This window comes from Prosopis cineraria, unplaced genomic scaffold, assembly GCF_029017545.1.
Source record: "Prosopis cineraria cultivar Desert tree isolate PC_DT_omini unplaced genomic scaffold, ASM2901754v1 PC4, whole genome shotgun sequence".
NCBI lineage: Eukaryota > Viridiplantae > Streptophyta > Magnoliopsida > Fabales > Fabaceae > Prosopis > Prosopis cineraria.
In genome coordinates, this window is record NW_026555335.1 from 5378572 (window position 1) to 5402030 (window position 23459).

The 23459-nt window shown below is 31.3% G+C and overlaps 2 protein-coding genes across 2 annotated transcripts; one reads left to right on the forward strand and one right to left on the reverse strand.

Moving 5' to 3' along the window:
* Positions 1–6721: 6721 nt before the first annotated feature.
* LOC129307862 (transcription factor bHLH104-like) lies at positions 6722–9245 on the forward strand. Its single transcript, XM_054948792.1, has 5 exons — positions 6722–6904; positions 7273–7335; positions 8005–8082; positions 8238–8400; positions 8770–9245. Exons 1-5 carry the CDS (start codon positions 6801–6803, stop codon positions 9016–9018), a joined length of 657 nt encoding a protein of 218 aa, XP_054804767.1. The 5' UTR covers positions 6722–6800; the 3' UTR covers positions 9019–9245.
* Positions 9246–14807: 5562 nt separating this feature from the next.
* Positions 14808–21659, reverse strand: LOC129308397 (uncharacterized). The gene is made up of 14 exons (XM_054949505.1): positions 21375–21659; positions 21191–21253; positions 20967–21083; positions 20643–20874; positions 20337–20495; positions 20081–20232; positions 19441–19582; positions 16671–16879; positions 16478–16540; positions 16246–16362; positions 15908–16139; positions 15655–15813; positions 15399–15550; positions 14808–15201 (listed from the first exon to the last, which is right to left on the reverse strand). The coding sequence occupies exons 1-14, from the start codon at positions 21578–21580 to the stop codon at positions 15033–15035; spliced, it is 2172 nt and encodes a 723-aa protein (XP_054805480.1). The 5' UTR covers positions 21581–21659; the 3' UTR covers positions 14808–15032.
* Between the last annotated feature and the right edge of the window lie 1800 nt (positions 21660–23459).

The following is a 23459-nucleotide window of genomic DNA, read 5'->3' on the forward strand; positions in this document are numbered from 1 at the left end:
ATTTGTCATTGTTGTATGTTAATTGTTGGTGAAGTGATAACAGGGGTGACCTTCACTCATTCAATATGTAGTAGTTTATTTAATGAAGCATTTAATGAGGGTTTTACATGAGATAATATGGTACATATAAGATGGACTTTTTGTTGTACAAATTGTAATGTGATGTTGTTGAAATTGAAATTTTATTTGTGATTCTACTGCTAATATGAGGTAAAAGTTGCTAAATCATTTTGGCCATGGAAGTTTTAAAGTGGATTAGTTGTTGTACAATAATGATGGTTGACTTATTTATATTAAACTTTTATATGTGAAATAAATAAAATATAATCCAATATGAAGAAAATCTTCTGTCAAAAATGTTAGATTATTTGTTGCCCAAAAATAAACTTTGAGTTGTTTTTATTGAACATTGAGTTATGCATTATGTTAAGTCTTGCCTAATGATAAATTGCAATCACATGACTTTTATGTGAGAATATATGAACCTTGTGTTATACATCATGGATATTATGTTGTGCCATATTTGCCTAACTTAAGCATTCCTTTTATTTATCCTGACCCAATGATAAATTAGAATGACATGAACTTTTAAGTGAAAATAATGAACATTGTGTTGTAAATATTGTGTTATACATTGTTTGCCTATAAACAAGGAGGATAGAGTCCCAATTTCAAGATAAGAAGATTTATCATTGTTCAAGATATGGGGAGGCAGGTATAGTCGCAAGATATGTAAGAATCCTAACTCAGCATTAGAAATAGTCACATTGTACTTCTTTGTTGTACATAAGCAACGATAATTATGTATATGAAAGCATTCCTAAGTAATATTTTTTGAGTAATTGGAAATGACAAATATTTTTTATTTGTATATAAAGAAGCGACTGTTAGATGTCTTTGGATATAGTGGCTAACTTTTTATATATATCAGGCTTAAAATATCATGTCAAATTTCATGTGGGTACTTGTTTTAATACTTAGGCTAGTATCAACATGAAAATTTTCATATATGAGGTAATTGTCCTTCTTAATATTGGAAATTCATGAATTTTCTGTTGAGCATGCGTGCACATCGTCTAGTACATAATGAATGTTGTGTCGTGCATGGTATGCCTGACTTGTCATTTTTGTTGAACCTAAGGCTAGTGAAGTATTTGAAATGCATGGACTTTTTGTTGTGTATCTGTGGACATCGTCTTGTACATAGTAGATGTTATGTCATGCATGGTCTGCCTAGTCATTTTAATTGAACCCAAGGCTAATGAAATGCTCAAAATGCATGAACCTTTTGTAGTACATGCGTGGATATTGTCTTGTATATAGTGGATGTTGTATCGTGCATGGTCTGCCTAATCATTTTAGTTAAAACCCAAGGCTAATGAAATATTCAAAATGTGTGGACTTTTTATTATACATGCGTGGATATCATCTTGTGTATCGTGGATGTTATCTTATACATAATGGAAAGACTGAGACTTGTAGATTTTATTTTTCTTTCATTTAAATATATACATAATTCCAATTACAAACAAAAACTAATTTTAAATTATAAAAAACATCTTAAAATATGTACATAATCCAAGTAGGAGAACCTAATTCTATAATTTTTCTTCTCATTTTCCTATTCTTAAAAGTGCAAGTAGACGTTCAGGGATGACACTATTGGGATGCTCCACCAACCAGCATAATATGTCATACCTCATGCCCGATAGTCCTTGTGTTATGTATCTAGACATGGTATACGGAGGATGGTCAACATTAACGATATTGTTCTAGAATTTGAGCTAGGCGATGAGATGAATTCCACAATCATCACTGCACAACAAAGGCAATAGAGTAAGATGTGAATAAACATTTTGTTTTTGAAAAAAATTTAATTGTTATACCAACATAACTTACTTGTTCTCTTGCTTGAAGACCTATGGATAGAGTATGTCATTGCTATACTCCACCTCAGATAGTTTTGACTTCACCTTGAGCAAAATTGATCTGAAATGCTCTCTCTACAAAGGCAAATGGTCAGCCAATAAACACAAAAAGGTTGACAAATTCAAAAGCAAGTTGTCATAATTTAGAGCCTATAATATTTACTCCCATCACTATTTTATTTAGTCACATGTAAAAGTCTAATATACACAAGTGAACCATCATTATTATACAATAACTAATTCACTCTAAAACTTTCGTAGTTAAAATAGTTCAGCAACCTTTACCTCATATCAGTAGTAGAATCACAAATAAAATTTCAACTTCAACATCACATTACAGTTTGTACAACAAAAGATTCATCTCATATGCACCCTACTATTTCATGTAAAACTCCTATTAAATGCTTCTATTAAATGAACTACTATATGTTGAATGAGTAAAGATCACTTCTGTTGCCACTTCACTAGCAATTGATACGCAGTAATGACAAATTTTAAATTATTTCTACCCTTAAATTATTTCTATAGCAAAAACAGATGCTGCTCATTTCTACAGCAAGAACAATAAAAATCTCAACTCATTTCTACGGTAAGAACGTGAGAATCCTGAAAACCTCCAGCTGAGATCTTGAATAATCATAATCACTGTTGAAGATGGAGGGTTTTTGAAATTTACACATCTTGAGAGTTATTTCTCCTCATTAGAGCTCAGAAATATTCCCATCTTCCAGTTAAATACCCATTCTTACATTTGTCATCCTCTTTCTATGTTTAATTTCATTTCTTTTCATTAAAGGCAAAATAATATTTTTGATGTGAAGAAATATTGCAATTGAGGCCTTAAAGCCTGCAGAATAATTTCATATTGATTTAGATCCTAAGTGATATAAATTCTATTTTAAAGATTTTTAATGTCATTTTTCCTAGATTTTTTGGTTACTGAGAACCAAGAACACAAGTAAAAGAACGAGAGAATAGAAGGAGGAGAAAGAAAAAAGAAGGGGAGACGATAGTCAACTGAAGATAATGAATCAAGTTGAAAACAGGTTAAAAAAATGGAGAACATGATTATTCACCTTTTCTTCTCCGAGCAATGGCAAGAGGATAGAGGAGGTAATCGCTACACTAATGAAGAAAAAAAAAATGGTGGTAAAGCATATACAGTGAGACATGGAACAAAGATGACGACCCGATAGAGAGATAGAGGGAAAAGTGGAAACAAAAGGTGCACATGGAGGGAGGGGTATCTCCATTTTTTTCCCCCATTTTCTCAATCTTTATCATTCAAATTATTTTATTAAATAATTTTTTTAAATAATAAAATTAATGAATGATAGAAACAAGAGAAATGGAAGGAAAAAAAAAAATAGAGACTGCAGATCCGTGCACATGACCCTTGGAAAATAGTGAAGAATTTTAAATTTTAAAAAATTAGTCTGCGCCGAAACAGATGGTAGAGCCTATAATAAACGTGCGCATTGATATTGTAAGACTGTAGAGCATTAATGCTAAAAATTGAAAATCGTGATTAGATGAGTTACGATATAGTTAAGATTTGATAAAACCTATTTTTAATTAGATGAATGCGAATCACAAACGTTGGTGAAGGAATTTTTTACAAGATTTTAAAAACTGAATCAGTTATTAAATTGAGTAAATATTAAATATTTTTAATTTATCATTTGCTTATTACACCGGTTAGAGTCATCAATTAGGGCCGAACTTGTAGAACCAGTCCTTTTAAGCCTGAAAAAAATTAAGGACTGAGCTGTTATTTTGGTCTTCAAAAAGATAAATCAGGCTTATAAGAAGGCCCTTTTAAGTCCAAATATATTTTTTAAAAAAATAGCATGAAAAATAAATAAAAAGAAGACACCACATCATTCAAGCTCAACATTCACTCTCTAATCTAGACAGTAGACATGCACATTATTATTTGCTTACTTTGAATATTTCTGCATTCTTTAAATACCTTGAAATTATGATTTGGTTTATTATTTATTGCAAATAATGAGGATGAAGAAATAAGATATGAAAAGTTTAACATATTTGTCCTAGATGAGAATCCACAAGAAGAGGGATCAAATTATATTGATGTTGATGATGATAAAAATCATCAAAATTTAGATGATGATGCTACCAAGGTGTAATTGATGTTAGCGTTGATTTTGAGATGTTATTTTTTTATTAGACTTAAAATTTTTGTTGTGTGAATTAATTTTATTTTATTTTTCTAGATTTAATGTGATGTGTAATAACTTTGTTAAGATTTTAAATATATTTTTTAAATTTTTAAATTAAAAAAATTTAAAAAATAATTAGGGCCCTTTAGCCTTGAGAGCTAGGGCCGGGCTGCTTAAAATAGAGCCTTGAAATATAATCGGGCTTAAAAGGGTCAACCTATTTAGGCTCTGGCCCTGGCCTTAATTGACACCTCTAGATTCATGATTCATATGGTCTAATCGAGGTCGAACCGGTTGACATGAAATTAATATATTTTTATTTTATAGATATCATAATTAAATAAGAAATACATTTACATATGTATTTTTTTTCAAAACTATATTATAGATGCTTGGTAATATAATTTATTATTGATAAATACATAATTAATATTAATTATAAGTGAAGTTTTCATTTAAATATAAAAAAATATTGATAGAATGATAAAATATTAAACATTTTTTTGAAGGTATGTTTAAGCTAAATTAAAAAGATCAGATTTTAAAAAAACATAAATTATAGAATGCATAAAGATTAAAATGATGTGCCTACATTTAAAAAATCAAGATATATGCAAAAAAAAAAAATCAACCAAAATCAAAACAAAAAGAGAAAAAAAAAACAAAAAAGGGAGTATATTGTACGTGCATACTAGTTCCACATCGGTTCTGTGGCAAGGATAAAGAAGCACGTATATTTATAAAAAGGGGCAGAAGTAGGATTGTTATGGGAGAGGCTGAGCTTGTGTTTGCAAAAATTATAGCTCATGGTCCAATGTTTTTAGTATTCTAATTTTAATTCTGACTCTGATTCATTTTTTTTTATTTTTTTTATTTTATTCGGTTTTTCCATTGGAACTGATCTGATTTTTATCTGATTTTATCAGTTATTGACTGGTTTTACTGACCAATTTAGTTTGATTTTTAATTTAAAATCATTATTTTTTTGAAAGGCTTCTATTTAATTTATATAATAAAATTTTGTTATCTGAAATTCTACTCTTGATATTATTATTATCATTCTTATTTTGTGTAAAACTAAAATCACTAATCAATATATTATTAAAATATATTAATTTAATTATAGCCAGTTTAACTACAACTCAATGAAGGTCTGACTAATAAACCATAAACCAATGTCTTAATTAATTTAATAATCCATTTGATTTTTAAAACACTCTAATGATAATAATTTTATTAATTACCAATGACCACACAGTGTTTTATATAAAACTAAACTAAAGTGTATGTTTGGTTTTTCAATTTGTAAAAAATTTATTTGTTAAAAGTTCATTTGATAAAAGTCAATTATTATAAAAAAATTTATGTTTGAATACATTTTTTTAAAAATTAATTTAGTAAATTAAAAATTATTTGAATTATAATAATAAAATATATTTTTGAATGTACAATTATTAAAAAATATATTAATTTAAGATTATTTATAATTTTTATTATATAAATTTAGTATGTTTAAATTGTTTAAAAATATGATAAAATTTTAAATACCATAAAATTTAATATTTTAAATAATAAAAATAAAAAATATAAATTTTGATATATTAAAAAATTATATAATAAATAATTCAATATATAACAATACTGAAAATTAACATGATTGGAAAGATATATATAATAAATTTTTTTATTCAAAAAATAATTAACCAATTGGACAAACTGTTGGTCAATAAAAATTCTAAATAACATAAAAATTGATATATTAATTAATAACATTATAAAATATAAAATTTAGTATATTGGATAAAAATTATATATAAATAATTGAATATGCATCAATGTTAAAAATCAACAAGATTAATTATTTAATCTATAATGCTAAAAATTTAATCTCTAATAATAATATTATTTAAATGATAATTATATTTTTAATAAATTAATAATATGTTTTAAATAAAGGAAGAATTACAATTAGGTCTCACATAGAAAAATTAATTATTGTAAGATCCATTAACAACTGAACTAAACTTTATTGATAACCGGTTGTGTTGTCAATGTAGTTTAATTCATTTATCAATGGATCTTATAATAATTAATTTCTTTATGTGGGACTTCAATGAAATTTTCCTTTAAATAAAAGAATAACATATTAAAGGGATAGTATTATCAAATAATACTTCAAATCCACTTTTAAAATTTTATCTCAAGTTATTTTTACAAATTCACATTTAAATCACTTTACTAAATACTCTCTTTAATTTTATTTATAAATCACATTTTAAAAAATTTATTTAATTTTATTTATAAATTATAGTATAATTTTTAAGTAATATTTAAAATATATTTTTAGAATTATCCTTCATTAACAAGAAAAAAAATATCATGACATAATTTTTTATATTTATTATATAAGAGTATAGTTAAAATGTTATACACTTTTATTTTTTATATTTTTTTACATTAATATTAACAAGGTTAATAAAAATAATTTATAAAAAAATATTATTTAAAAGCATATTTTTTTAATCGTTTGATATTCAAATAACTTTTTTCATATGTTAGAAAGTGCTTTCTAAATATGAAAGGTATTTACCCAAACACACCTCAAGGAATTTGCTTTTGGCATTTGTCTATCATTGTGGAGAGGTAATTCTCCAAACAACGGCGCATTTTCTGAGAGCTCGAATCGCGAATGGATTCGCTAGATGGTGGTAGCTACTGGGATTTCATCGATTACAGCTTGATCGACGATACACCGGCGCCCACCGATTTTCTTTGGTCCAATCAGAGTCAGAGGTTTTTCGATTTTATTTTCTGATTTAATCCTACTTACATCTCCTGGCTTTCAAATTTCTTCGATTTTATTCACTTTAGATTCTTACGCCCCTTCGTCTGAAATTCTATTCCATCTAAATCTCTCGCAAGTTGTGCGTGATGAGGATTCAATATAAAGGGACTGAACTTGTCAGGCTTTGATTTCGTACTCGTCGAAACAGCCGGCGGGATCTCCCTCCCTCCCTTTTCAATTCCCTTTATTAATTAATCACTAATTCACTATGGTTGTTGTGGAAGGTCAAGTTGATTCTATGTTATTTTTAATCTCCTTCTTGCTTTAGTTAGGGGATGGTATGAATGTCTGACACTACTCTGTTTCCATTTGTCAGCGTGAGCTCTGAAATTGACTTTTCAGGTGGTGCTATTGTTCCTCAAGAGAACGCCCGGAAGAGGTATCTTGTCTGTTACAATGTTAGTGGCAAAATTGTACTCTTATGACTTTTTTGTTAGTTGGATTTCGTTAAAATTTCATTTTTATGTAAAGAAGATTAAATTAATTTTGGAGGAAGGAAGGGGAAAGGCTAGTTTTAGTTCAAGCAATCAATTTATTTCTTTCATTTCAAACTTGTAAACTTTCGAGTCTTGTCTTTGGTTATAGTTGATGGAATGTATTAAGCATTTCCATGGGTGTTTTACATGCTGAGAATCCTGAATGGTGATTTCGGGCACAACTGTGGTATTAATTGTGTAGTGGACTATATGATATGTATTGCCGAGTTTGCTGCTAAGATGCAATCGATTTGTGACCTACTTTCTTGAATACAAGGCAGAACTATTTTTCTAGGAAAGGGGTTGAAATTTCAAAATATGATTGGTTCGGTATCATCTATGTTCTAATGTCTCTGTTTTATTTCGTCAAGGAGAAAGTCTAAATTTTGAATCATAAATAATTGCGATCCTTGATTTTGCAATTTCTGACCTTATTGGATTGCTGTTTTCATCTAATAGGTGGATTGGTTTATCGCCCCTTTCTTTTGTTCAAATTTAGACGCTTTGATGCTATCTTTTGAAATGTTCACTTATTTGTCTGTTGTGATTAATTTCTGGATGATGGTTTGTAGAGGACGCCCCAATTTATGTAGCAATCCAGGTACAAAAGCTTGTCGTGAGAAAATGCGGAGGGAGAAACTGAATGACAGGCATGCATTCTTTCAAAATTCAAATGTTGAATTAAAGATCTTTCATGAGCCACATTTTCTGCTTTTATTGTGATATACATTGCTTTGCAACATTTGCATAACAAAAACTTACGTATCTGTGGTTCCATGTTAATACCTTCTGTTTTGCTTTGCAGATTTTGTGACTTGAACTCTGTTTTGGAGCCTGGGAGACCTGTGAGGACTGATAAATCAGCTATACTTGATGACACCATCAGAATCTTGAATCAACTAAAAAATGAAGCTCAGGAACTCAAAGAAACAAATGAGAAGTTGCTAGAGGAAATAAAATTGTTGAAGGTTAGCAGTGTTTGAAGCATTAATATTTAATTTTTTTGATCCTACAGCTCGTTGTTCTTAGAAAAAAAAAAAATCGTATCCTTTTGAATTAAATATCTTTGAATTTGTATTTTACTCACCTTTTTCCATTTAAACTCTTAATGAATGGACTTCGAGAGGAATTATTTTGTTGCCTTTGTTATGGCAGTGCCTGAAGCTTCATCTTTGAAATAATGTTTTCTTTAATAATTCTTTCTGACGAGGACAACTTAGAGGAATCTGAGCAGTTTGTTAAGAAAAAATGGTCCCGTCATTTGTGTTTGGTACCGTATTGCTCAATATGTTGTAGTTTTCAAATTCCAGATTGATAAATCTCGTCTTCTCTGATAGGCAGAGAAAAATGAACTTCGTGAAGAAAAACTTGTTCTGAAAGCTGATAAAGAAAGGGTTGAAACGCAGTTAAAAGCACTGCCCGTTTCACCTGCAGGATTTATTCCTCCACATGCTGCTGCTTATCAAACCGGGGTCAACAAAATGGCTGTTTTCCCAAGCTATGGTTATTACCCAATGTGGCAATATCTGCCTGTTTCTGCTCGAGATACATCGCAGGATCATGAACTCAGGCCTCCAGCTGCTTAGTGACTGGTTGTTCATATAGCCCCTTCGATAATGTTATGAAGGGCCAAAGAGGGAAGGGCAGGGGGCTTGCGCATGTAAATATTTTGATCTTTGAGTAGTTTTCTGGAATTTTAACTTCAGCTAAACGTTACGCTGAAGTAGGCTAATATATTGTTTGAACGCAGTAACATGAACTGTTACATTATTTACATTCCAAATTACAATATATTGATCACATATTCTTCATAGTTCCTACTAATTTTTGTTTCTGATAATTTTATTTGAGTTACAAATGGAAGCTTTGAAGAATCCAGGGTTCTTCTATTCATTAAAGTTTGATTTTGATGAAAAGTATTACTGAGAAAACGAGAATAAATCTTAGGCATTATGACATCTAATCTTTTCTTTTCCCGCTCGAGTTTATTCTTATCAATTTTTCTTCACTTTCTGCATGTTAATGTTTGCACGTCCATGATTAATTTGGCAAAGGGAGAATAATGATCAATCACTGCGCTGCACTTGTTCTTTTGAATTGACGTGGTCAAAATTGTAGTACTTATGACGTTGAATTAGCTTTTGTCTGAGCGTGAGAATTTGAGAATGCTAATCCATTTAGTTCTCATTTCACAGTCGTAGAAGGGTACAGAAAAATGAGACTCAGTCACAGTTCTGTTTTCCTTTTCCCCCCTCCACAGCGGATGTTATTGAAGGGGATCTAAGCTCTCTATGTAATCAAGTTGAGGATTGAGAGAACAGGCGTAAGAAAATTCCCATCAGAGAATTCACTATGCTGCTTTTATATTTGATATCATTCCCTCACTGTTTACGCACTACAGTGAGGCGTTTCGTCCTTTTTGACAAGATTAAGAACACACACTAAAAATGCTACTTAAAGAATTTGAATATGGCTGAATCCAAGCTGAAGGGGTTATACTGTGCTCTTATGTAGATCATTAGAAGTGCACTGCATTTGCTCTTTTGTGTTGATATGAATGTCTCGATCACCTTCTTCACCCCACAACAGCAAGCACAGTAATGGAACCGGTGATCACAATAATTGAGCTTATCATGCTGAATTAACCACATCTTACGAGTAAGCAAATTTCCAAGAACTGATTTATTTTTTGCATAAAGCGAAGATGTTCATCTGTTTATCAAAGGCAAATAGAATACCTTAATCGTAACAGTACCTATAAAAATGTTTTTAGGTGTATGTTGGAGCAAGACAAGCAACAAAAGTTTGAAGTGAGTCGAAGCTGATATTAGATGGATTGCTGCCCACAAACATGGATGGGTAATTAACCTGCATTATCATGAACCAGATGCTATATATGCAGCTCGCAATTGCTCGGACTATAGGGAGGGAACCCTTTAACCAATCCTCATGGATAGCACCACTTTATTTTCTGTACGTGGATTAAAGGGTTAGATACACGAAAGGATTCAAGCCACGATTGAAAGAAAGCCTAAGTGACGAAATCCAAAAGAAGGTATAGCTCACCTGAGCTATGATCATGATCAGCAGCTGTGGCTTGAACTTGTTCCGTTATTGATCTCTGTGATCGAGTCTGAAGACTTCCCTATTTCATTCTTTTCCACAACCTACCTTGAGAAGCTAAGAGTGGGTATGAATTTATAGAAGTTTATGGTATATATCCTGCGCTCTAGAAAATTTCTAGTACGGTATGCACTAGAAATTTCTGGACACGACAGTGCAAGGAATTTTTGTTTTTAAAGATTTTAATGGTTGAAGATCACCAACCCATAACTGTACAATCAAATCTAGATTGTCTCATGGCTTATCTTGTTTAAATCCTGGACCAATGTTTATATTTATCTGGTGAATCCTGAGGAACATAATTGATGCATACAAATATGCAATGGATTCTATAAGTGTACAAGTTAATATGCAGTATGTTAATGTGTCAAGATTAATCCCATGAAGAATCAAGTAAAACAACGGCTAGACAATAAATTTCTCAAGTTGAGTGAAGCAAAATTTAGATTTGAAATTGTAAAATAAAAATTGAAGTTTTATAAATGTACTAAAATTAAATTTCCAACCATTACAAATAATTAAGGCAACTCAAAGTAGCCAATCCCTTCTTCAATTCATAGAGCATGTAATTATTCAAATAAATTCACTTAATATTAATTTGTTAATCTAGAGTATTAATAGGAATAATTATTTTTTAATTAATTACACCCCTCTCTTGAATTAATATGTTATTCCTAACACAAATACCCAAAAGATAAAATGGCACAAACTCACTCTAATGTGATTATATTGGTCCAATTGATATATTCCTATCCTATTGGCAAATTGAAAATAATTCTAATCCCACAATACTCGTTCTAATAGTCTAATTCAAATTTTTCTCTTCTAAGGCAAAACTCAAACCCCCAAATTCATACTCAATGTTGCCTAAGAGCAAAGTAGACAAATAAGCACAATACTAAGTAAATAAAATTAATATTAAGCTTAAATAAATGGTTTAAACATGTTCTAATTCAAGAACCAGTTCATAGCTACCCTAAATTAAGAGAAAATCAGCTACACATGGCTCTAATGACAATAAAAATTAGTAAAGAGAAGAAAGAGAAGAAAAGCTTAATTGAAACAATCTTGAGGGAAGCTTTTATTTTTCACTAAACCCAAACTTTTTCAACCTTCCTTTAGCTATTTTTCCTCTCCTTGAATATTCTGTAGCTCTTGAAAGTCAGGAATGATCGAAAATGAGATCTCCAACCCCTAAAAGTTCACTGAAAATTAAAATTATGCATTTTATTAAAATTTTACTTCATTGTAGCGAACATGACTTATGTAAATTTTTCTTTCAAATTTACTTCTTTAGATTTGGGCTTTGAAATTTTCACCTTGAATCTATAAATTGAGCCTTCCTACACGTATACAACCCAAAAGTAATGTCCACTAATATTAAATTACATTTTCATGCTCATTTTCACACATAATCATCCACTCAGTATTATTTTTACTAATGAATTCAAATAAATTATTTTCAATTATATTAAAAACATCAATAAATTCATCAACAATATGAGATCAGAATCAGATGATGTGGAGACAACTTGCTTGTTCGCCCTCTGAATTCTTCTAGTGCTTTGGGAATTAGTTTTCCAAAGACAAGCACCATCCTCGCATTTTCTTTCCCACTACATCTATGAATACTCCATCATTAAACCTTTGAGTATGTGCGTTCTCTCAACCATTAATACTCTGTTGCACCAAAAGTATTGTTCTTTCTAATGCAGGATACTGTGCAGGAGATGTTATTTCAGAAAGACACATATATGGTGGAATTTATGTTTGGGCCCCATGAACAGAAAGGAATATATTGTAGTAACTTTAACTTGCTGCCAGCTGATTGCACTTTCATTTGTGGGGTCCCCGTGGGTGGGTGTAGATCAGCATTTGAATCACAAGGATAATTTAAAATAGTAGAGTACTAGAGCATGTGTGTGTGTGTGTGTGGTTGGTGTGGATGATCCTGACTTCCCTTACCACCAGTAACGACCACAATGAGCCATTATTAAGACAAGGCTTGGTGGATGGTGGTGCTGGTGACTAAAATATTTACACCAAAGTGACGAGATGTTTTCTTCTGAACAAATCACTGACAATCAGTTTGAAAGATCCATTAACGCAGAATATCTTCTTCTTCTTCTTCTTGTTTTTGGTTTTTTCAGGAGAAGTTTCGAACTGTATTTAGCACAGCTAGCGTCTTATGTCTTGCCGGAGAATGCTCGAGAAATTAACTCTAGCCTCTCTCTCTCTCTCTCTCTATCTATCTATATATATATATATATTGCAATAATTTAAAATAGTTGCATACCTATAATTAATCTTTTTTTGAACCTAACTCCATCTCACAAACAAAAATTGCAAGCACACATGCACACGCTATTAGTATAAATTGATTAAACTCATAAATTTCACCTTATCTTGGTGATTTTTTTGCCCGACAGCTAGTTCACACATTTTTAAAAGGATCAAGTGTATAACTACTGAAATGGAACTAGCTTTAAAAAAACATTGTTTGAAGTTTGAACAATGTGATTTTGAGTTTAAATGTGTTGTGGGCAAATTCAGGTCGTGAATTAACGGTCATGCGAGTTCAGAGTTCTCACTCATTAAATGTAAAAGAATTTTCTAATTAAAGATCTACTTTTATCCGTTATAAAAAATTAAGCGACTAAGTTAAAAGATTTTATTATCATAAGCTAAAAACAGCCATTGTGAAGGCTTCTTATTTAAAACTTGTTTTAAAAGTGATCCAAAATAATTTAAAAATTATATATAAAAATCATTTTTAAAACCCTTATAAATAGAAGGAGGTAAAATTTAATTTGAACAATATTAACAAAACAAGAGTTTTGCCAACGAGCTCTAACTCAAATGGGATAATCTTCGCCCTTAATGCATGACAGGGATTCTGAAATGAATTCTCAAGTGACTCAAAAAAAAAAAAAGAATTAAAAATTGTCACGTGTATGAAGTTTAGAGTGAGAAGAATAGAATAAGAATATAGCCTGAAGTATAATCCGATTCATTCCATCTTTTGATTACATCTCAATTGTATTTATGAGTTAAACACATTGTTAACTAAACTATTGAGCAACTGACTCTATTGCAACAGGGCTAATAGACTAGTCTAACAGACTTAACCAAACATGTGGGCTTGATTATAGGACTTAATACAATGGGTCTAAGCATACACTATAATAATGTATGCATTGGCTTTGAATAGAGCTGTCAATTAGAGTCAATTCTTAAAAGATCAAAGCCTAAACGAGTTAGTCCTATAAAGCTTAATTTCACTTTAGCATTCCATTGTGGCTGACCAGATCCGAGCCTGCAAGGCCTCGACCCTATATATATATATATATATATTTCATTTTTCAATTTAAAATTTTAAAAAATATATTTAAAATCTTAAAAAGTTATTACACGTAACATTAAGTCTAGCATGATATATTTAAGACAATACACACAATAATAAATTTAAATTTAATCAAAAGTAGCAACATCACAAAATCGACATCAAATTAAACTTTACTTACATCATCAGCTAAAGCTTGATGATTTTCATTATCATCAACATTAATATAATTTGACCCTTCTCCTTGTGGAGTCTTATTAGTTATTACACATAACATTTAATTTTAAAGTTTTTATTTTTATATTAAATATATATATATATATATGAGTTTAAAAGGGTCGGCTTTTTTATTTTATGGCTTAAAAGGATCAACTCTTTTACATTTAATTTATCATTTTATAGTTTACAGAAGAGGGCCGGCCTTAAATGTTTTTGGGCTTAAAATTGATGGCTCCAGCTATGAGAATAACTTGGTAAACCAAAAAAAGAAATAAAAGTGTCGTGTGCAGCTATGAGTGGTGCGTGTGTGGAATCCCATTCCTCGTGAAGAAGGATTGGATAGCATTAAAAAACAAAACAAAACAGAAGTTTAAAATATGAATGAGAATTAGAATTTATTTTTTATCTTTAATAATGATATGGAGCAGGGACCCACGTAAAAAAGCATGGATTCACGGGGACGTAATTGGTGTGAATGGGAACATACCTACAATACCACCACAATGTGTCATTATTGGCTAATGGTTTCTTTTTATACTTATTAATTAATAAAAACAACAAATAACTTCATCAGTCGCTTGCGTTTGCTGGGGCCTCATGTTGCCACTGTCAAACGCAAAAACTCCTGTGAGATGATTATCACCTTTTTTCCAAAAAAAAAAAAAGCAATCAATCAGTGGGCAATTGATATAGGGTCCAATATATGAAATAAATTAAAAGGTTTCATTTTGTGGAGAATCTTTCGTCCTTATTTTGAGCAGTACTGATTCGTCGGGGTAATCCTACTGGTAAATTAAAGCCACTATCTTTCATCAAAACAAACATACACGCTTATTATTTCTCAGTACTCTCATTTCCAGTCATTCTCCTTGTAATCTGACCACCACATGCAATTCTAATCATGTATCATAGATCTTAAGGCAATTCATCGGTTCCGGTCGCGTTCTTCTTTTGGGTCTTCTGGGTATCATCTGAAGTGCACTTGATTGGCTCTTTTGTACTGTCGATGCCACCCTCTTGCTCTTCTTCTTTACCCCAGATCAGCAAGTACAGACCAATCACCACTACAATTGCCCCTACAATGCTGAATTAAACACATATATTACATTCACTCATCAAATTAATGTGCATGCTTTTGTCTTCTTCAATGAGAATATTCTATTATATCTATACCAGCCCGGATGAGGAAAAAAGATATATTCCAGACATGTTGTATCGTTACAAAACAGAAAGCTAGAAAGAAAAGTAAAGATGAAGAAAGGGTTATATTCTATTATATACCAGCCCAGATGAAGTCTGTCGCCGACGACGAAGTATGAAAGAACAGCCACTAAAACTGTTAGAAGAGGGTTAAACATGGTGACAAAAACTGGGCCTTTTTCTTCTGTGCACCACAGTTGAATGAAAACTAACAAACCCGACGCCACTACTCCCTGCCAAATCAATTAATATTAACTTGTCAGTCACTAGAATTTCAGATTTTGTACCCTCGTATACTAATACTATATTTTACTCTCTTCGTTCGGTATATACTTACGCCATATATTATGGACCACAAGTCAATATTGAACCCTATAGTCCATGCCGACTTGCTGCGTTCTACTATCACTGTGAACATTGCTGATTGGGCTCCTCCAACGAGGCACATCCACGTGGTCAATGACAATTGTGCAGGGTATCTTTTCAAGGTATATGCCTGTATATGCATTGGCTCAGTAAGGGCATAGGTGTTTGGAAGTTCTGAAAGTTTACACTTGAACCGAGTAATGATGGGAAAATGAAAAACTAACCTGCATAATGTACCAGATGGCCCATGCCATACAGCTTGCAATTACAAGGAACGATCCCTTGAACCACTCCTGATGGATATGATCATGTTTATGAATATGAATCAGAGGAGGCCATACATTTCTTATTATAGGCCCTCTGTATAGTGTCACGATCATCACTCCACCAAAAGAGACCACAGTCCCAACTACTTTTGCTATGCTGCGAGGATTCCGCAGGTTAATGACCTCAACCCTGCAATTAATAATTCATACAGTAAGCCAAGAATGAAATGTAATTGCATATCTATGGTATGAGGGGAAATTCCAAATTTATGTAAATCAAGAAGCATCGGAATTACCTGAGTATCACTGCAATAACGAAGGTAATGGAAGCTATGGTGTTGTATAATGCAGTCACAAAGGTTGGACTGGTGTATTTTAGGCCAGCAAAGTACATGTTTAGGCTCAGACTTAACCTGAAATTCTTACCCAAGACAGTTTCATTAACTTTCTATATATAGCTATTGTTTCCAATGAATGTAGAAATATATGAATAATAATATTTCTGTCTGATCTTCATCATGGCCTTACCCCAACAAAGAAAGCACAAAAATTTCCAAGAAAAGAGCCATTGTCAACTTCGGTCTAATTTTTCTGCAAGAGAAAGAAAAAGTTAACTTCGCGAGAGATAGATACATATACAATTGCGTCTATATGGTCACAAGCCTATATCAGAAAGGAGATTGAAGAAACATAACTAGTGAAAATCGAAGCAGATGTCTACCTTTCAAGAAAGTATGCAAAAGGTAACAGGACGAGGCCAGCCAAAATATTCCGATAGGTGACGTACACGTAAGGATTCAGGCCATGATTGAAGGAAGCCTCTGCGATGAAATACAAGAAGGAATAACCCAATTGAACCAAGATCATCAACAGGTGTGGCTTGAACTTGCACCGCACACCCCCAAGACCACATCTTTTTTGCTCCATTAACTAATGTCAGTGCTCAAGACTACTATCCCTCAGACGCAAACTCACGCTATCACCTCACAGGCTCTCAAGAAGCATATATAAGCACACTAAGCGGGATACACATACATACATACATACATATATATATATCCTGTCTTTGCATTCTGAGAGCCAATACTCGGAATAATATAATAATATAATCTTTTGCACCTAATTATAAACGACATAAATGCCTGACAATTCTTGATAATATTTGAAAAACTTTGGCTGTCCCACATGCATGCTGGCCTTGGCCGATTGATTCTTCTGGTCTACCCTCCTAGAATAACACTATTAAGCTCTAGGTTCTTCGTGTTAATTTCTACACCTTTCGCTGGTTACTTGTGCGCTGTGACTAAGATAATTGATTCGTGCAGGGATGGACCTACTTGGTCTAGAGTTTGACCCCACCAAAATTTTTCTTTTCTTTTAATATTAAGGGTGTGATGTATATTTATTACTTCTAATATTCAATATTATTGTAAATGCCCCATAAAACATAAGTGTATATATTATTTCCCCCACAATCTTGAATTTTGGGGTTTGTCTCTGAATTTATGTAATAAAATTTAATAAAAATTAGAATAAAATACTCCGACAACCCTTTTAATTTGTCTTAATTGCACAGATCTCTCTTTTATTTTGAAAATATACAGTTTAGTCTAATCCATTAACTCCATTAGGAATATTATAAAAACATTCTAAAAACTTATTTTTTAATTAAAATTGACATACTTTTTATTTACTAATTTACCCCTCACTCTAATAAATCCCTAAATTATTTCTAAAAACTTATTTTTAATTAAATTTTATATTTTAAAAAATTATTTTCTAATTTGCCCCTCATTCTAATAAATCCTTAAATTGCATTATTATTTTTACAAATACATGAATTTCATTCATTTAAAAAAAGGAAAAGAATTGAATAGTTTTCTTTTCTTCCTTTTATTTTTTTTCTTTTTGCAAATAGTATTTGCTTAATTTTTTTTAATCAAATTAAGACAAAAGCTTAAGCAATTTTTCAATTGAAGTAGACATCCTGACATAACTTGATTGAAATTTTTATTAATTTTTTAAATATAAGTTTAAATAAATGTTTGTAAAAAAACATGTTTACAAATTTTAAATTATAAATTTAAATTCTTTATATAATTCCTCAAACTTAAGTAGTTTTATATTACTCATATGATAAAAATATATGTTTGGAATATCTTTCTGGCAATTAAAAGAAACGTAAATTAATAAATTCCAATAAATTTAATAAAAATTTAAATTATGAAATTTTATAATATAAGAAAAGTTGATAAAGTTTACAACATAATAAAAATTTGAAAATTTATTTATTAGAACTTTTTGGTTGTATAAAAAAATAATTTTTAGAAAATATAAACATTTAAATAATTGTATTGTCAAAGAGGGGTGTTTTGGTTAAAATAAAAGTTTAAAAGTCAAACTTAACAGTCAACTAATAATTAGATGAATGAAAATAAAATCTCAAATATATAAGATTTATGCAATGTGTGTGTGTATTAATGTCAAGAGAGGTTTATATAAGTTTTCAAAATAGAAGTAAGGTTCATGTAATTTAAATAAAATAGAAAGACAGCTACTGTATTTTACTCTAAATATTTAGATGCCATATAATTAAGGAGAATTGGTGGCCAAAAAAGAAAAGATATCATAAGAAGAATTTAAATGCAACACTCAAAGAATTTCCCTCCATTTTCAGGTCAAAAAAAAAAAAAAACGGATTTCCCGCCATACATGACATCCAATAGAGTTTGTCTTTCGATTTCTTCCGGCGGAAAAAATTAAAGTTCTCTTCAACAACTATTGTTAATTGTAGAAGCCGGTATTCGAATAAAGTAATTATAAAGCGATACTGGCCCTTAGTGGAACTCTAAGCGTTATTTATGGTTGTGTATCAAAAAGCCATATGGAATACTATTGTCCACCAATTAATTAATTAAATTAATTAAAATTAATTATTAATTAACATATTGTTGTTTATTTGAAGTAGTCATTTTATATTATTTTGGAGAAAAAATTTGCAATTAACGTGTTATATATAATTTAAATACGACAATGATAATGCTTTCTTTGTTTATTTCATGTTCCATATATAAAGTTCTCTTTTTATTTGCTATTGACTTATATTCAAAATTAATGCATCTTTCACTCTTACACCTCATTTCTATATAATTCTCGTTATATATACCATGTACTTTCCAATAGCTTTTCTGAATTGAAAAAAAAAAGTTAAATCAATTAGTTGGGGAGTTGTTAATGGGAACAAAATATATGGAAGAAATTTAAGTGTTTCATTTTATGGAGAATCTTGGATTTTTATTCTGTGAAGTTCTAGGATATACATACGCTTTATTCTCAACCCTTTCACTTCCAATTCATTCTTAGCGTAATTTGACCAGCATAGAATTCTACAAGGAACCATGCGTTTCATGTAAGATCACTGTTCTATACACTGAAAATCAAATTAAATTTTCCTTGGAATGCTTTAGCTTTCTGGATTTCTAAACTTATTAAACAACCCCTTCCTGCTTTTGGGGATCATTAGAAGTGCAATTGAATCGCTGTTTTGTACTGTTGATATCACCCTCTTGCTCTTCTTCTTTGCCCCAAATCAGCAAGTACAGACCAATCACCACCACGATTGCCCCTACGATGCTGAATTAAACATATATCATCCTCATTAAACTTCACAAAAATAGGAAAATAATGTAATGATGATAAATTAATCTATATGTATATGAGCATCTCTGGTTAAGTTTCTCCTCTTGTTTAATAATTTGTCCACAAAATCTTCTGATGATGAACTGTAGAATTATTGAGAGACAATTCTACCCAGATTTTAAAGAGAGTTAAAAATTTGACCGTTCTTCTCTATCCTTACACCATACTCTGGAATTAGTTGAAGAATTTTACATGTGCGTGATTTTGTATGCTTAAATGAGAAGATTTGGATGGCAGAAAATCTGTGATCATCCATGCATATGTTTGTATGTGTTTTCTTCGTCATCTAATTGAAAAGACTTAAAGGGTGAATTAATCTATGGCTAATTCAATCCGTCGGTAGTTCTACTGCTTTTAATTAGAGAAAGTACAGAAACATTCATGTTCATATTAACGGGAAAGACGAAGCAAGGGTTATATCCGAATATATACCAGCCCAGATGAAGTTTATCGCCGACAACGAAGTATGAAAGAACAGCCACTAAAACTGTAAGAAGGGGGTTGAACATAGTGACAAAAACTGGGCCCTTTTCTTTTGTGCACCACAGTTGAACGAAAATAAACAAACCCGAGGCCACAATTCCCTGCCATAGAAATAAAATAGGAAATAGTATTAACTACCAGACACTAGAATTTCAGATTCTGCACTCTCGTATGTTATATTACTTCCCTTTGCCTGTACACTTACGCTATATGCTATGGACAACAAGTCAATATCGAAGCCTATTGTCCACGCCGATAAGTTAGGTTCCACTATCACTGTAAAAACTGCTGATTGCGCTCCTCCAACAAGGCACATCCACGTAGTCAATGACAATTCTGCAGGGTATCTTTTCAAGCTATATGCCTATATATTCATTGTCTCAGTAAGAGAAAAAAGATATTGTAGATGGGTTTGGAAGTATATGTATAAAACTAGCGGAAAGCGCATGTGTTTGAAAGTTCTGAAAGTTTATAGTTGAATTGAGAAGTGATGGGAAAATGAAAAAATAACCTGCATAATGTACCAGAGAGCCCATGATATACAGCTCGCAATTGCAAGGAGCGATCCCTTGAACCACTCCTCATGGATATGATCATTTTTATGAATATGAATCAGAGGGGGCCATACATCTCTTATTATAGGCCCTCTGTATAGTGTCACGACCATTACCCCTCCCAAAGAGACCAGAGTCCCAACCACTTTTGCTATACTTCGAGGATTGCGCAGATTAACAACCTCAACCCTGCCATTAAATCATGCAAGTTAAGAATTAATGAACATGCATGCATAGCATGCATATCTAAATTCATGTGAATCAAGAAGCTTAAGGATTACCTGAGTATCACCGCAATAATGAAGGTAATGGATGATAGGGTGTTATATAATACAGTCGCAAAGGTTGGATTGGTGTATTTCAGGCTAGCAAAGTACATGTTCAGACTCAAACTCATCCTGAAATTCTTGGAAGATAAAAAAAGTTCATTGAGTTTCAATATTTATATATTGTTTCCGTTGAATGTAGAAATATTAGAATATTCTTGTCTTTATTAAGGCCTTACCCCAACAAAGAAAGCACAAAAATTTCCAAGAAAAGAGCCATTGTCAACTTCGGCCTTATTTTTCTGCAAGAGAAAGAAAAAGAGGTACATATAATTGCATGTGGATCCAAGGACACAAGCATCAGAGAGGAGATTAAGGAAACAGAAGAAATCAAAATTGAAGACTGTGCACTCGCACGTGTACCTCTCAAGAAAGTAAGCAAAAGGTAACAGCACAAGACCAGCCAAAATATTCCGATAGGTTACATAGATGTAAGGATTCAAACCATGAATGAAGGAAGCCTCTGTGATGAAATACAAGATGGAATAGACCAACTGTACTGAGATCATCAACAGGTGTGGCTTGAACTTGATGTACACACCTCCAACACCACATCTTTTTTGTTCCATTATTAATCTCAGCGATCAACAACCAAGACTCCTCTCTATCACGTAAACTCACACTGGCTATCACTATGTTACAAGCTCTCAAGCATAAAATGCACATATATATAGCAGTTTATAAATATATATATATATATATATATATCCTGTGTTGCAAAATTTCCTATGAAACGCACTTAAAATAGGGTGCATGTTATTTAAAGAATTACTACTGGTTGAAAGATTACGTATAACAGCAAATAACTATAAACAACTTCATTTTCCTTAGTGATTCTTATATATATCATATCTTGAATAGTTTATGTTTGTGGCGAATCTTGAGTTACCTTCTGAGAGCAAATACCCAGAATAATGTAATAATCTTTTGCATCAGATTATACCCGATATATGGCTGACAATTCTTGAAGAGATTCGGAAAACTTGGCTGTCCCACATGCATGATCTGGTCCTGGCGCATTGTTTCTTCTCGTGCTCTTGGAATAGCACCATGCAGCTATTGGTTTCTTTTTCCCTCCTCTTTTGCTGATTACTTGTGCGCTATGACTTGGATCGTTAATTCATGTAATAAGCATTTAACAAAACATTTAGATGCCATAATTAAGGAGAATTATTGGTGGCAAAAAGGAAAAGATATCATTAGAAGAATTTAAACGCAACTCGTTAAAATTTTCCCGTGTATCAATCATCAATCATATAGAAGTTTGTCATTCGATTTCTTCGCTGTGGAAAAAACTGATGTTCTCTTTGACAAGCTAGCTGGTATTTGAATAAAGTAATTATAAAGCAATATTGGCCCTTGGTGGATTTCTTTGAAGGTGTTACTGGTGGTTGCGTATGAAAAATTTGAATATTATTGTTCACAAATTAATTTCACGTTCAATTTAAGCGTTCTCTTTTTATACATTAGTCGAAATTATTATATATCACAACAGTATAAATAACCTTCACTCGTCTCGTCCTCCCTAAAATTTCTCATTCTTGTTATACCACGTACTTTCAAATATAGGTATACCAAAATTTAATTTAAGGGAGAGGATGGCACTTATCAGCTAAGAGATTAATTTAAGGGAGAATGATAGTAAAGTACCAAAATTAAAAATTTATGACAGTTAAGTTCCTGATAAAAATTATATACAAATATCAATCTAAATAATTACAAACATAAATTCCAACTGTAAATTAAGAGTTATATTTAAAAATTATTTGCACTTAGAATAACTGAATTTATGACTATTTGAATCAATATTAATCCAAATCTCCCATTCAAATTAATCTAAACTCTCATTATGTGAGACCATTATTACCAACAATGATAGTCTCATGGGTACCTTAGAGATTCTTTTGGTATATTTATTCAATACAACTAAAAATTTTAAAAATTGAATTTAAGATTCTGTTATAAACTAACTTAGCTCTATCGACTAGTTGAATCAAACCTTTCTTGATTTCTTTCTTAATTTAATGTTGTAAATAGGCAGCTCTTAGTGACTTGTAACCAAGATCATCTTCCAACTTTGATGTTTGTGGGAATTGCTTCTTTGCTTTAGAAGATAATTTGTTCCCTATCAAAAAATCCTGCTTTTACTACCCATAGAGGTCCCCCCCCTCCCACACACACATCCATGCATCTTCCGCTATCCATCATATAAAATATACATATAGTATCAAAGCTTAATTATTATTTTTATTGAAAAAGTTTAATTATTTTATAATTGAATGGGTTAAAATTATTTATCTTGTGGTTGATATGAATGATGTTGAAAGGTGACCACCACACTGTGTCATTATTCTCCATTATCTTACCTTTAATTTTTTTAGGGCAATGAAAAGAAATATATATTGTAGTTCTTTAATTTAAGTCATTGATGAGTGGCTTAAAGCTAAG